At 35.3% G+C, this 15,549-nt stretch overlaps 1 protein-coding gene across 6 annotated transcripts in view; it reads right to left on the reverse strand.

Annotated features, from left to right (window-relative positions):
• The window catches only part of LRBA (LPS responsive beige-like anchor protein), a 518,726-nt gene that overhangs the window by 299,678 nt on the left and 203,499 nt on the right, over positions 1–15,549 (reverse strand). For all 6 annotated transcript variants that reach the window (XM_036424850.2, XM_036424848.2, XM_036424851.2 and 3 more), the window contains one exon: positions 3,577–3,743. In XM_036424850.2, coding sequence (XP_036280743.1) covers positions 3,577–3,743 — 167 coding nt within the window. The remainder of the gene's footprint in view (positions 1–3,576; positions 3,744–15,549) is intronic.

Consider the following 15,549-nt stretch of genomic DNA (forward strand, 5'->3'; position numbering starts at 1 on the left):
TGCCGATCCCAGGCCAGCTGCCAGCATTGCAGCCCACTGATCGTGTGGCATTAGAAAAGCCATCAATAGTGAAACAAAATAAATGACATTAATGGGAAAGTATTAGGCCTACATAGCCATGGCTACAAACAAATTATGTGGATTCCAAAGGAGGTCCAAAATAAAAAATGCCGTAAGTGAAATTTCTAAATATTCTAATATGATTGAATTTATATGAGAAAAAAAAAACCTACTATCATTCTTTAGATAAAACACAAAGAAATTATTCTTAAAATAATTTAATCCTCCTTACTAGAATTTTGCTCATTGTGCATATTTCTTTTAACAGGCTTGAAATAGTTAAATGCATTACAGCTACAGTATGACTCTCTAATGCCATTTATGTTTTCTAGAATTATGCTAAGTGAAGAACAAAGTACACTGCGTTAGTCTCATTTATTACAACCATGTCCATAATTTACAAGCTGATTATGCAAGCCTCATACAAGGGAAATCATAGAAGAGTTAACCACTGTCAAAGAATGGTGAGCCAGCATGCATTTTATCAACCATATTTTCCTCCATAGCTACCCCGCCCCCCGCAAAAAAAAAAAAAAAGAGCATCAAGATCTACAAATTCACTTTAAATGGAATTAATATTGAAAAGGACAATTTTAAGATAATTGTATTAAAGGCATTAAGAAGCAACCAGGAGTTCGAAATAAGTAACAGTTGAATGTCACACAGGACTAAATATACTGACAAAAGAAAATACTAGCATGATGGCAATGAGCTTTTTTTTGCTACAATATTGTTCCTAATAAAATCTAAGTAAGTTATGAGATTGAGAGAGAGAAAAAAAATATCGATTCACTAATATTAATTTTCCTTTCGCTGAGATCTTTGTTGTTGCTCTTAATTAAAAATACAGACATTTAAAATCTAGTACCTTGACAACTGTTTTCATTTGGGAGGAAAAAGTAAAATGTTTTGTTTTGTGGATTTTGGGCAACTTTAAAATTTCAGAATTTACTTCAGTTGTATAGAATAATAGAGTTGATGCCTATGAACAACTTTGATATAGAAACAGTAATTATCTCTACATATTTACACTTCACAGTCCATTTAGTTCTCCAAGATACTTCACTATACCAAAATTATTCAGAGAAACAATGCTTTCAGATATACTTATGCTATACAAAGGTATAGCTATCATGAGAAAGAATTTTGATGTCATAACAAGGACACACGGGATAAGTGAAACACTTATCGTAAGTTACCTATAAGTTTTTAATTTTTAAATTATAAAATTAATTTTAGGTTTAAAAATACTTTTTAAATAATTAAACAAATATGTATTAGTTCCCAATTGGTGCATGGCAAAGTAATATCCTAATTTATTCAGTACCTGATGTCAAGTGACTACATCAAATCTGAAACATTAAAGTATCCTGAAACTAAAATTCTCAATACAACTTCCCAGCCCCAAACACAAATCCTTAGATGTTGCAAGCTAAGGCCCTGAGAGCTCTGACCCAGTAATTCATGTCATTTCCATGACTACTCTTGCAGATGACTTCAACTGCAGTAGGACTAAAACAAACAAACCTGGTTCCTGCCTTTATCCATTCAGTTTTATTGCCACAAGTCCTTGACCTGCATTCATTTTTTTGAACACCAAAAACAACATGCCCAAAAATGTAATTAATTTTATTTAAGTATTCTACATAATAAACATCGGGAGTTATATATACTCTATATTTTTGTTTTACATATTTGCACTAAAAACAAAAACATCCCCTATGTTCACTGCAGCACTATTTACTACAGCCAAGACATGGCACAACCTAAGTATCCTTCAACCTATAATTAGATAAAGAAAATGAGGTACATATATATAAAATGGAATATTATTCAGCCATAAAAATGATGAAACACACATTGCCATTTTGTGACAATATGAATGAATATTGAGAGTATTGTGCTAAGTGAAATAAACAAAAAGCAACAAACAAGTAAAACAAAACAAAACAAACTCATAGACATGGACAGCAGTATGGTAGTTACCAGAGGGAAAGGGGGGTGTAAGGATTAAAAAGGGCAAAGGGAGTCAAATACATGGTAACAGAAAGAGACTAGACTTTGGGTGGTGAGCATACAATGAAATATACAAATGATATATTATATAAAATTGTACACCTAAAATTTATATAATGTCATTAACCAATATTTCCCAAATAAATTTCATTTTAAAATATATAGAACAAGTGGTTTTCAACTCAAATAGTTTCAAGTTCAGCTTTTAAAATTTAAAATTATTTTCCATTCACTGGAAAATTTCTAAAGCTAGACTTCAAAGTCTGCAAGACACATTAGATGTTTAAAATACAAGTGAAAACCAGTTACACCTATATAATATGTAAGCAATTGACTATTTTCATTTTTTGTCGTCTTCTAGCAAAAGTTGTACAGAAATGAGGAATTCAAAAATATCTCTAATGGCAAATAATAGAACTTCTTCATTAACATTACTTAAATAAGTCAAAGCATATTTCTAAGATTTGTAGCATCAAATGTTTCAATCCGACTAAATTTCACAATTTGTCTAAGTTCTGTAGTTCTAGAACACATGTGTCAAACACAAGGCCCACGGGCCAAATCCGTCCTGCCAGGCCTTGCAATGTGGCCCGCACTGCGCTGTCATCACTGCACTCCACTGCGTTTCCATCACAATGACAGTTTATGACTGTTCAGTAAACCATTCGGCCCGCGATTTAGGCTGGATTTTAGATTTTGGCCCCTTCTCTGATTGAGTTCGACACCCCTATTCTAGAAGGTAATTTAATATTTTGTTTCTATACTCAGAATAAAAAAAATAGCATGTTTGATTTGGTAATCTTAAAAGAAAGTAGATACAGTGAATAAAATTTTAATCATTTTTATCATAATATCCTTACAACTTGCAACTCAATCAAGAAAACAACACAGCCGAAACCGGTTTGGCTCAGTGGTAGAACATCAGTCTGCGGACTGAAGGGTCCCGGGTTCGATTCTGATCAAGGGCATGTACCTTGGTTGCGGGCACATCCCCAGTGGGGGGGGTGCAGGAGGCAGCTGGTCGATGTTACTCTCTCATCGACGTTTCTAGCTCTCTATCTCTCTCCCTTCCTCTCTGTAAAAAATCAATAAAATATATTTTAAAAAAAAGAAAAGAAAACAACAATACTATGTTTTCAAATGTATGTGTTAAAAATTCAAAAGTATAAAATAGGAAATATTGCTTAAAATAAAATATTGTAATTATATAAATTCTAATAAAATCACTTCACGTCTTTACTTAACAGTTCACTTAAAAATGAATAAATATATGAGTAAATAATTTTTTAGAAGTAGTTGAGGAAAATGAAATATCTATAAAGATCTATAGCTGCACCCATACTGGTTTTCTCTTTCCCCTTTGCTTCAAATTCATAGATGGCAAAATACAAAATTAAATTACTCAGTTCTTCATCTGGCCCTGTTCATATCCAAAGCCATTTATCTAAACTACGCCTCCTACATAATATCAGGGGCCAAATCCTAAAGGTATCACTTTACCTCACTGCAGAATTTCCCCAGGCTCCATGCTTGTCTGTGAGAATGTTGATAATTTTCTGGATTAGTTGAATTGCTGTCACATGGTCTCGATATTTAGCTGCTCTTATCAAATGATCACACATCTTCTCATCTTCTCGCTTGTCTGCAGAATACTGTGCACAGAGTGACTTGAACAGAAAAAAAGAAACATCTATTAATCCTATAAAACTATGGAAAAAAGCTTTAAAATGCATCATGAAATAATCTTAAATATGAACTGAACCAACCAAACATTTTGTTACTTTTATATCCCTCATTGACTGAATTAACTAAGATTTAGTGATATATTATCCGTACAATACCCCAATAAATTATTCTCTGAATCTATTTATAAAATACACTTAGAAGTGGTCAATATTTTAACAGAAACCTGAAATATAAAAGCAGCTAGTCAAGGGAAGATGTAAGGCCACACATTATAAGCAGTATTACAAAGCACTCCAAGCAAAGTGAGTAAGAGAAAGAACAACATGAGTTAGGCAGCTGCATTATTTGGTACTGTGCAGTTGTGCTAAGGAGTTCAGTTTGCTTCTAATATAATGTGATACTAGTAGAAGTTTTTAAGCAAGGAAGTGTTGCAATTTATATATGAAAATGATCACTACAGATGCCATGTAGGGATAAAAGAAAGAGAGACCAGGTATAAGGCCACAGCAGAGGTCCAGAAAAGAAACTATGGGTGGCTTCCAATAGTGAACGGCTAGTTCTTAACTCTGTGAAAAAAATGTAAAACAAACAAAAACCAGTAAGGCCTTTTAAACCCTAGCTTTGCAAAATGGACCAGCAGCACTAGAGTCACCTAGAAACTCAGGGAAAATGCAGAATTATAGGTCCCATTCCACACCTACTAAATTAGAATCTGAATTTTAATAAGATCCCCAGGAGATTCATATATTATTGGTTTGTAAAGTGCTGTCTTAAAACATAATCAGTTTTGCCAAAAAATTTTAATATTCTCAATCACCAGTTTTCAAGATGTCTATTTATTTTCTTCTGGAATTCAGATACTCCTGGTATCATGTTAATGCTACACCACCTAGTTAGTTAATTGCTTAAAACAGAAAAGCAAAGATTAAGGTATACTTGATTCTTGATGCTACTCATATGGTCTATTGAAATCCACCCTGCCAAATTACAAGCTCACATACACATGTACACACAACCTATGGTAAGTAACAAAAATGTGATATTGGAACAAATATAACAGACTTATTTAAGTGATATACATTGTGCTACCTGCCTTTGCTACGGTATACCAGTTATGCCTACATAGATTGTTGCCACATAACTAACCCCAGCACTGCCCTAGCCACGAGAGGGCCCTACTTTTCCTAACTAATGCGAGTAAAATCCCTCCCACACTGAAACATTGGCTCAGGGAAGGGCACTTGATCTAACCAGTGCATTACATGAAAAGGTCAGGATTTTTATTGGTACTTCCTTCCTTCCTCTTAGGGTGTAAAAGAGGAAGCCCATAATTCCAGAAGTTCTGAAAGCTTTCTCTGCACTATGAGGGAAGCTAGCCTGAGAATGAAGCCAAACCCAAAGGGATCAGAGCCAGGAGCATTATAGAAATACAGAGCTAATTACGAATGGACCTATGAACCTCTGGATCATAGACTGGCCTATCTTTTGGCTTTCTATGTCTCTTTTTATGAGAACCTATAATATCCCATTCATTCATTGTAGCAGTATGAACTAGGTTTTGTATTCCTAATACAAAAGCAACCCAACAGACATGGTGTTTATATACATGCAAAAAAAAAAAAAAATCAAGTAATCTCTTAGTCTGTGTAAAACACTTGGCTATGGAGATCAAAGGTTGGATTATCTTGATAGTCTCTGCCCTGGAGAATTCCCATTCTGTCTAGATTGGGAGAAGGAAAGTGGTAATAAAAGTATATCATTCACATTAAATCACTGAAGCTACAAATGCGTTTTAACAGGAAGACTTGCAAAAACTAATGAGAAATATTCAAAAATGCTATGAAGAAAGAAAAAGGAAGATTGTGAGAACTCATTTTTGGATGGGAATAAAGAGAAGCTTAAAGCAAAAGCAAAGCAGAAAATTTTCAGGAAGGGAAAAAACAGGACAGTTTGATCCAATTATAAAACACAAGTAAAAAAAAAATTCTGAAATACATAATGAGGATTGAAAACTGCAACTAAGAAACAGAGTACTATATATATGAATATGTAGTGTGTGTGTGTGTGTGTGAGAGAGAGAGAGGGAGAGGGAGAGGGAGAGGGAGAGGGAGAGGGAGAGGGAGAGGGAGAGGGAGAGGGAGAGGGAGAGGGAGAGGGAGAGGGAGAGGGAGAGGGAGAGGGAGGGAGGGAGAGAGAGAGAGAGAGAGAGAGAGAGAGAGAGAGAGAGAGAGAGAGAGAGAGAAGGGGGGGAAAAGAGAGAGAGAAGAAAAATAAAAATCTGCTTAAAGTATCATCCTTGGTAATATCTCCTGTCAGACTTGGGCAACTAACTCGAGCTCTTTTGTCAAACTGTCCTCATCTGTAAAATGAGAGGATTATAATGGCTCTAAAAATTGGACAATTAGGAGATTTGGGACCTCTGAGAGCTTAGTTTTTGTACACTGATAAGAGAAACTAGTTCTTTTATTTAAACCTTCATGTGGAGAAAATAAATCATGTTAGAAACTAGATTAATTTATAAGAGATTAAAGGCAATTGTCACATGCTATATTAATGACTGAGCCAAACAAACCAGAGGATAGTTCAGCTTGTCAAAAATATGATTTGGTCAAATAAAATGATTAAGAAACACTAAAAAGATAGGGGTAGAAAGAAACAAAGAAACAGTAGTTTAAGTGAAGATAGTGAGTTACTCAATGGGATAAAAATGTCAACTGCTGTGTGATACTTTCAGAGATTTACTCCAGAACTAGGCAGCACTTTAGAGGTTATATCAAATCTATCCCAACCATATACTGAAACAAGTAGGACAAAAGGGTAAACATTTGCAGAATTTTTATACCTACAACATTCCCTACTATATCAATAATCTGCCTTTCTCTAACATAAGAGAAAATTTAAATTATTGATGGAAAATAGAAAAATCACTGGCTTATATACTCCCCTGAAATACCATATGACTTCATATTAAATGGTACTAAAATCACAAAGAAGAACATTATTTAATAGCCTATTATTTCTACCTTTTTATTCATATTAAAATAGTTTAACTTTGCCAAGTAACATTTTATAAGCATTTGATAAGCTGTAAAAGTTTTTTCTGGAAAGGGCATAATCCTAAAAAAAGAGTCCAAGGTAAGCTAAATAGTAAAATGGTTTAAAGTGTTCTTTAATGGATCCTCCTTTACAATTTAAACAGCAACTTTTCATATCTGACATAAAATCTATAGATATAAATCACATTAAGGGGCTATTCTTTCCTGATTATCAATCTCTGTCTCATTGTGGAACATTAGAGTCACATCTGACCTTAAAACATGATAAAAGGAAACCAAACACGAATGTTTTGTAAAGATATAATGAACTTGTATCTATTTTTTAAAATATCTATAAAATGTAATTTGAACACATCCTTATTAAAAACCAGTAATATTCTATGTGTGACATATCAAAGTCCAGTACATACAGATCATAAATATCTGCTTCAAGATCAAATCTATGTTACTTAGTGGAGGGTTATATATTTGTGTATGTGTGTGTGCGTGTGTATTTAAAGATTAACTGGAGGTGTTCTAAGAAACTCTACCAAAATGTACCATCTATCAATAAAACCAAGGGCAGATCTAATACTTTCATTCAGTTTTATTTTATGTCAACTTTTCTGTTTTAAGAAACACATAAACTAGGTAATATGACATCATAACAATGAATGCAAAAATATCTGAATCTAAAATAAAAAAATAAAACAAGCATCTTGGGAACTAATAATTCAAATATATTTGATTATTGCTAAAGAAATCTAAGATTTATTACCAAAGCATTAAGAAATTTAAAATAACATAAATAAACCCACTTCTTAAAAGAACTTCATTTACTTAAAGAGAAAAAAAAATTTTTTTTTAAATAACCAAAGGGAGAAACAATTTAGACTGGCCATTTGTAACTTTATTCTGGCTCTTTAAATGTAAATGAAGAAATAAAGGTAACATCACATGTAGTCTTTCCTTCCAGATGCTACATCTCCACCTAACTTTACTATTTGTAGTTTGCATTTTCAGAAATAAGTGAACGTCAAATTGAGCAGGTTCCTCCAGTTTCCTCCTATTAGCTTGCTTATCATCCTTCTTGGTGGTCAAACTGTTTTCTTTATTATTCCCTACTAGAGGCCTGGTGCCTGGGGAGTGGGGGATAATCCCTCGCCCAGCCTGCCCCCTCTCACAGTCTGGGAGCCCTCAGGGGATGTCCTAATCTGCAGTCTGGGCAGTCCTCTCGCAGTGGAAGGCGACCAGGCTGATCAGGGGAAGGCACCATCCCCATCACCCCACTGTGGCTGCTGCCTCTGGCTTCCCATTGCGGAAGGCAACTGGATGGTCAGGGGAAGGCGCTACCCCCATCATCCTGCTGTTACTGCCACTGCTGAGCCTCGCAGCCACTGCGGCTGCCAGCCCTCCCCGGTCCTACCAGCCATTGCAGAAGACATCTGGTCTATCCAGTCTAATTAGCATACTACCCTTTTATTCATATAGATTATGAAACTATGGCACTTTCTCAAGGCTTTGTGAAATTTATCTTGGCAATATTATTCACTCCATATTACCTACTAATATCAATTTGAGTCATGGCCAGGTGGCTCAGTTGGTTAGGGCATCATCCAGTACATTAAAAAAGTTGCAGGTTTGATTCTGGGTCTGGATGCATTCAGGAGGCAACCATCAAAGTCTGTCTGTCTCTCTAAATAAATAAGAACATAACTTTTGGTAAGGATTAAAAAAATTAAGATGGTAATTTGAAGGAAAAACTAATAGAGCAGAGAAAATTAGATTAAAAGATATATAAGTCTAAAGGTCCTTTCGATTATTTTAATATTCTCACCTGAGGATATGTTTTTCGGGGGTGGGTTCAATTGATTTTAGAGAGAGGGAGGGAGAGAAGAAGGGAGGCAGAGTGAAACATCAATGTGAGAAGGAAACATCAATCTGTTACCTCCCATTCACACCTTGACCAGGGATCAAACCAGCAACCTAGGTATGCATGTACCCTGATCAGGAATCAAACCTGAAACCTTATAGGAAGACAATCCATGTAATTGAGCCACCTGACTAGGTCAAGGTCTGTCCCTTTTGATTCTTTATCTGAATAGATAGTGTGAAAAAATATCTGAAAAGTTCCAAATATTTAATTGGAAATTAAATAATTCATATTGAAATAACTTATGGGTCAAAGATGAAACCACAAACAAAGTTAGAAATATTTGTGGGAGTTGACTAAAGCAACAGTTAAAGAAAAAATGTGTAAGATAGAGGAAGATATAAACAAATGGAAGAATATACCATTTCATGGGTTGGTAGGCTAACATCATTTAAATTTTCATATTACCGAAAGCAATCTACAGATTCAATGTAATCCCTATTAAAATACCAACAGCATATTTCACATATATAGAACAAATACTCCAAAAATTTATATGGAACCAAAAAAGGGCAAAGGATTTGAACACACTTCATAAAGAGTATACAAATGACTAATAAGTATACAAGAAAAAAAACTGAAATAAAAACCACAATAAGCCATCACTATTTATCCACTAAAAGGGCCGTAATTAAAAAGATCAACAATGCCAAACATTGGCAAGGATATAGAGCAAATGGAACTGTCATATCCACCTAGCTGGCTAGAGTATAAAATTCATAACTACTTTAGAAAATTATTTGGCAGTTTCTTATATGTTTAAATACAGGATGTCACCAAAAATGTATACACACTTTGAATAACTGTCAAGATGATGTTTATTAAAATACATTTTATTTTCAAAATGTTATAGAATCTACTGAAAAGTGTACATTTTTGGGGGCACCCTCTATATAGTTACAATAGCACCTAGCATTTTCACTCCTAGATATTTCCTCAAAAGATCATATTTACACAAAATATATTATATGAAAATGCCCCTAGTTCTTTTAGTCATAAAGCCAAACACTGGAAATGACTCCAAATCCACCTATAGACAAGGAAATAAACAAAGTATTACAACTCAGCAATGAAGAGACAACTGAGAGATACACACACAATGTGGATGAATATCAAAAACTTTATGCTAACCAAAAGAATCCAGACATTAGAGTACCTACTATATAATTCCACTTATGTGAAAGTGTATATTACGTGAAATTATAACAACAGAAATCAGATAGGCAGTTGCCTTGGGTTGGGTCTATGTACAGGATGTGTGGAAGAAGTTATCACAATGAATTACAAAGGAATTCTCTGAGATGATAGAAATCACAAACAGGAGAAATAATGTATAGCTTAATCTATACTAATAACAGAGGAATATGAAAATTGGCTGGGATGCCATCATATAACGACCAATCAGGATGGGAGTGGGGCCCTGGTGGAGAGCTTCTCAGCACACTTCAGCTAGGGGTCCAAAGGGCATAGAGAAGAAGGGAGAGCAGACAGGCAGGTAGGGTGATCAGGCCAGGAGGGGAGAGCAGATAAGGAGTTAGGGCAATCAGGCAAGGAGGAGAGAGCAGATAGGCAGTTAAAGGGACCAGGCCAGCAAGGGAGAGCAGTTAGAGCCATTATCCAGGCAGGCAGGTGAGCAGTTAGGGAGCCAGTGGTTCTGGATTGCAGGAAGGTTCAGGGCGGGCTGAGGGATACCCCCCCAGCACAAATTTCATGCATCAGGCCTCTAGTATGTAAATAAAATAAAAAATAAAAGCACAATGAGGTACTACTACAGAACTAATAAAATGCTAAAATAAAAATCACTTATCAATTTTTATGAAAATGTGAATTAATGGGAACATTGCTTCACTTTTGCAAAAACAGTGAAGCAATATCTATAAAAATAAAAACATGAATACTTTACGTCAAGTAATTCCACCCTACCAAAAGGCATGAGCAGGTATACCAAAAAGCTTATAAAATAGCCAAAGCAGAATTATTCATAATAGTTAAAAACAGAAAACAATCTAATTACCTATCAATAGAAGAAATTATGAAAAGCTTATGGTCTACTCATGTAATGGTAAAGTATACAGCACTGAAAATAAAATAGGAAAATGTGCTATAGCTGGTTAGGCTCAATAGACACTGTGAGCATTGAAGGGTCCTAGGTTGATTTCAGGTTAAGGACACATGCCTGGGTTGCCAGCTCAATCCCCAGTTAGGGGGTGTGCAGGAGGCAGCAGATCAATGATTCTCTATCATTGATATTTCAATCTCTCTCTCCCTCTCCCCTCCTCTCTAAAATCAATAAAATTATATTTTAAATGAAAAATAACAAATTTTAAAAATAGGAAAATGTAGCAGCCTGAATAAATTTCATGACCATGATGTTGAACTAAAATTACAACATCATCCCTCTGAGGTTGTGGGTGGAAAGAGATCAACCAAAGAACTTGCATGCTATACGCACAGCACACAAACACAGACAATAGGTGTTTAAGACCTGAGGCAGGATAGGGGGGCAGAGGGGACTGAAGGGAGTCAATGAGGGGAGAAAGGGGACATATGTAATATTTTCAACAATAAAGGTTTTTTAAAAAAATCATTAAGCAATTATATAGGGTATGTCCCAAAATAAGTATATGCTCAAACCACTGATAGCTCAATTCTGAAAATGAAATGTATTTCAATAAACACTGCCTTTATAATTTTTCAAAGTGTATGTATACATTTTGGAACACTCATTATAAAATAAAGTGCTCTTTTCTACCTCCTCTCAGGTTAGCCAATAATTTTCTACAGAAATTAAGGGAATGAAGGTGGTGGATGTCCACTGTTAATAAAGTAAAATGCAGTTCCTTTGTAGAGTAAATGGAATCAAACTACACATCATTCCATCTCAGGAGATATATTTCTACCTTCTTTCTTTCTCATGGCTACAAACAGAGTTAGTTAACTAAACATACTTTATAATAAACACTTAAGTGTACTACCTTACTTCCCAATTTATCTGAAAGTCATACTACAAATTACTTGTCTCATTGGAAAGCATTTAAAACGGAAATCACCTAAGGGGCAGAAAATTAAACAACTTTTAAATATTTCACTTTTGGAGGTTTTTGCACTTGATCCTTTTAACTAAGACTTACAGTCAAATTTGAAGGAAAAAAGAGTTATCCACAGAAATCTTACAAAGACTCTTGAAAAGCAGACTTAGAAAAATGAAAGCTTAAAAACCTCTATAGCAACGAAAGTCAACCAATGACATTGTGTGACAGCCACCTTTAATTCTGAAGTGATTTCTGTGTCATCCAACAACTCAAAGTATTGATTTCTCTCAGCATGAAAAAGCCGAAGCCAATGAAACAGATATAGCATCATCCCACCCGATAATAGCATTCAAGGTTAAAACAGGCAGAACACTTATCAAAGTATCTCTTCCATTTCTTACTGTTTTAATGGATGGATGCAATGTGTTGGGTGGTTTATCTTTATAAACTGCAGTCTTTAAACAATATTTTTAAATAATTTGAAGAATAGGTTCTAATTTTTTACTGTAAACTATTTTAAAATGCCTTAAAATGTCCTAAAATGTTTTTAGATAATTATAAAAGCCAGACAACTTTAAGAAGGCTATAGTTTCTACTTGTGTATCAAATACATACATAATATTATGTTTTTACTATTTCATTAGTTATTTATTAACAATAAACACACCATAAAATCCTCAGGTAAATAATACAAGCTGATTTCTTCAAAAACATGTGCTTAGTACATCATATATCAGACATAATAAGCTTTTCAGAAGTATCAGGTAAGAATAGACATGAAACTAGCCTGCTTCACACATATAATAGTAACACCTACATTTATGGTAGGCTTAGTCAAGAAGTTAAACTACACAGCAAACAGTCCATTTCTTCCACCACTCAGTGTAGAAAGACAGGAATAACAATAATTACAATATAAGATACTGCAAAAAGAGAAATATAATGTGTACTTGGAAGAAGTCAGAAAGAACTATTTAGAATCAGAGAGGGTTACACACAGGAATTAAAGATTAAATAACTGTTCACCAATAACAAAAGCTCTTTCAAGATTAAAAATAAAAATAGCATATTAGGCAAAAATAAAAAACTGAGAACAAACTCAAATAAAAACCTTTTTAAAAAGCACAGATAACAGTAACAGAATAAGACATATAATATGTGATTACTAGAGCCTTTCTTTTTAAATATTCTGATATGTGCTTGTTTATATTTTCTTTGGGTGCCTAAAATATTTTTACCCATTTCCTTCATTAAAAAAAAAATGTTCCTCAAAGATTTATGAAAAACATTTAACACTAAGCCAAACCAGCTAGGGCTGAGCACAGCTTTTAATCTGGCCATAATCAAGAAGCTATAATAGAAAGTGAGATGAGTTGTAACACATTCTAGAAGAATCACTAAAAACAGTGCATTCCAGAATGAATATGGCAGACACTGGAAATATACCGAAAAGCATTATCATTGCATTACCCAGGTGAAGAGCATATACCAGCACATATATGGTAGTTTTGGATCAGAATTTCCCTTCACTATAATTTGATGGCTCCATTGTCAATGAATCTGAAAAAGGCAAAGCTTGGACTAAGAAAGAACCAATCTTCTTTTCTAAAACTGGAGACAGGTGGACCTGGGCTATAGCAAGAATAAAAGTGGTCAAAGAAGCAAGATGAACTAGCCCCTGCAACACGGCAAAAGTACCAAAGCAACAGAGAAAGAGTTCAAGAAAGGGTCAAGCAAAATCCTCCCATCAGAATCACAATCTATAAATTCCAGGAGATGCCACATCCAGTACCGAGTTTTATTTTCCTTTGTGATTACCTTCTACCATTGCTGAAAAGCCACTTGCAAGAAGTAGCTTCTCTGACATGCAGTGGTCTATGTAAGCCCTGTGGCAGAGACAAGAGTCCCAGATGACCTGTGTGACATAGAAGCATTCTTTGGAAATTGTCAGAGATTACTTAGAATAGAAAAAAATGAATGCTCTCTATTTTATAGAAACAATAATAGATGCATTACTGAACACTTAATATGCAGTTAGAGTAGCAGGCACTTTGTCAAATCCCATTTATTCTTCAGAAAATTACTGTAGGAGGTACCGTTATCACCCTGGTTTTAAGGTGAGACAATGGAGGGAAATGGCAAGAAAAGCGATGCTCAAGTGAGGCAACAAAGGCTTCTCTATTACATGAAAAGCAGTAAATGTCAGCTGTTCAAGCTGGATTCAGAAAAGGAAGAGAGGCACTTGAGACTTAACTGTAAACACTGCTTGGGCACTGAGACTTCAAATAATGTCAAGCCCTAGCCGGTTTGACTCAGCGGACAGAGCATTGGCCTGTGGACGAAAGGGTTCCAGGTTCAATTACGGGCAAGGGCATGTACCTTGGTTGCAAGCTCCTCCCCTTCCCAAGCCCTGGTTGGGGCTTGTGCAGGAGGCAACCAATCAATGCGTTTCTCTCACATTGATGTTTCTCTCTGTCTTTCCCTCTCTCTCCCACTCTCCTTAAAAACCAATGAAAAATTATCCATGGGTGAGGATTAAAATAATAATAATAATAATAATAATTTCAAAAGGGGTTAATCTATGTTTTACAGACCACAGTAAAACCTTTGACTGTGTCAATCATGAGAAGCTATGAGTCCCACGGAAAGAAATGGGAGTGCCTCAGCACTTGGTTGTCCTGATGCATAACCTGTATTGTGGACAGGAAGGCACTATCAGGACAGAATAATTTCCCGCAGGGTAAGGTGTCAGAAAAGGGTGCATTTTATTTAATTTGTACCAAAAAACTTAACATATAAAAAAATGGGCTAGACTCAGGAAGGAAGAGTGAAAACTGGTGGAAGAAATATCAGTAACTTAAGATATGCAGATGACACTATCTTACTGGCAAAAAGAAACAATAATATGAAATGACTTCTGGTGAAAGTGAAAGAAGAAAGTGCTAAAGAAGGACTGCATTTGATCATTACAGAAAAAAAATATACAACTATAGCATAGACAATGAAGACACTTAAGTTTTTATAGAGGTTGCTTACCTTGCTTGATTCTGTCATCAATTCAAATGGAGACTGCAGCCAAGAAAGCAAAAGGATGAGACTCAAAAGGGAGGCAAGGGAAGAATTAAGAAAGATCATCAAGAGCAAAGAGGTGTTGTTAGAGACCAAGGCTAATATCATTCACACCCTCATATTTCCAATTCCTATGTACAGGTGCCAAAGTTGAAAGTGAAAATGGCTGACAGGAAAACACTGATTCGTTTGAAATACAGTGTTGAAAGAGAGCTCTACAGATACCCTGAATCACCAGAAAGATGGTCAAGTAGGTTCTAGAGCAAATTAAGCCTAAAAAATACAAAAAAGACAAAAGTGAAGCTGTTCTACTTAGGGCACATCATAAGTGGAACAACCAAGTGATCTCTCTCTCTCTTTCACTTCATCTCTCTCTAAATTCAATAAATACTTTTTTTTTTAAATCAATTAATTGCCCGGATGGCATGGCTCAGTGGTTGAGTGTCAACCTATGACCCAGGAGGTCATGGTTCGATTCCTGGTCAGGGCACATGCCCAGGTTGTGGGCTGGACCCTGGGAGGGGCATGCAGGAAGCAGCCAATCAATAATTCTCACTCATTATTGGTATTTCTATACCACTCCCTTCCTTTCTGAAAGCAATAAAATATGTGTGTATATATATTATTAGAGGACCGGTGCACAAATTCATGCATGGGTGGGGTTCAGACAGCCCACCTGGATGAGGGACTATTGGGGCTAGGCTGGCAGGGGGATGTG

The sequence above is a fragment of the Pipistrellus kuhlii genome, unplaced genomic scaffold (assembly GCF_014108245.1).
Source record: "Pipistrellus kuhlii isolate mPipKuh1 unplaced genomic scaffold, mPipKuh1.p scaffold_m20_p_8, whole genome shotgun sequence".
Taxonomy (NCBI): Eukaryota; Metazoa; Chordata; class Mammalia; order Chiroptera; family Vespertilionidae; genus Pipistrellus; species Pipistrellus kuhlii.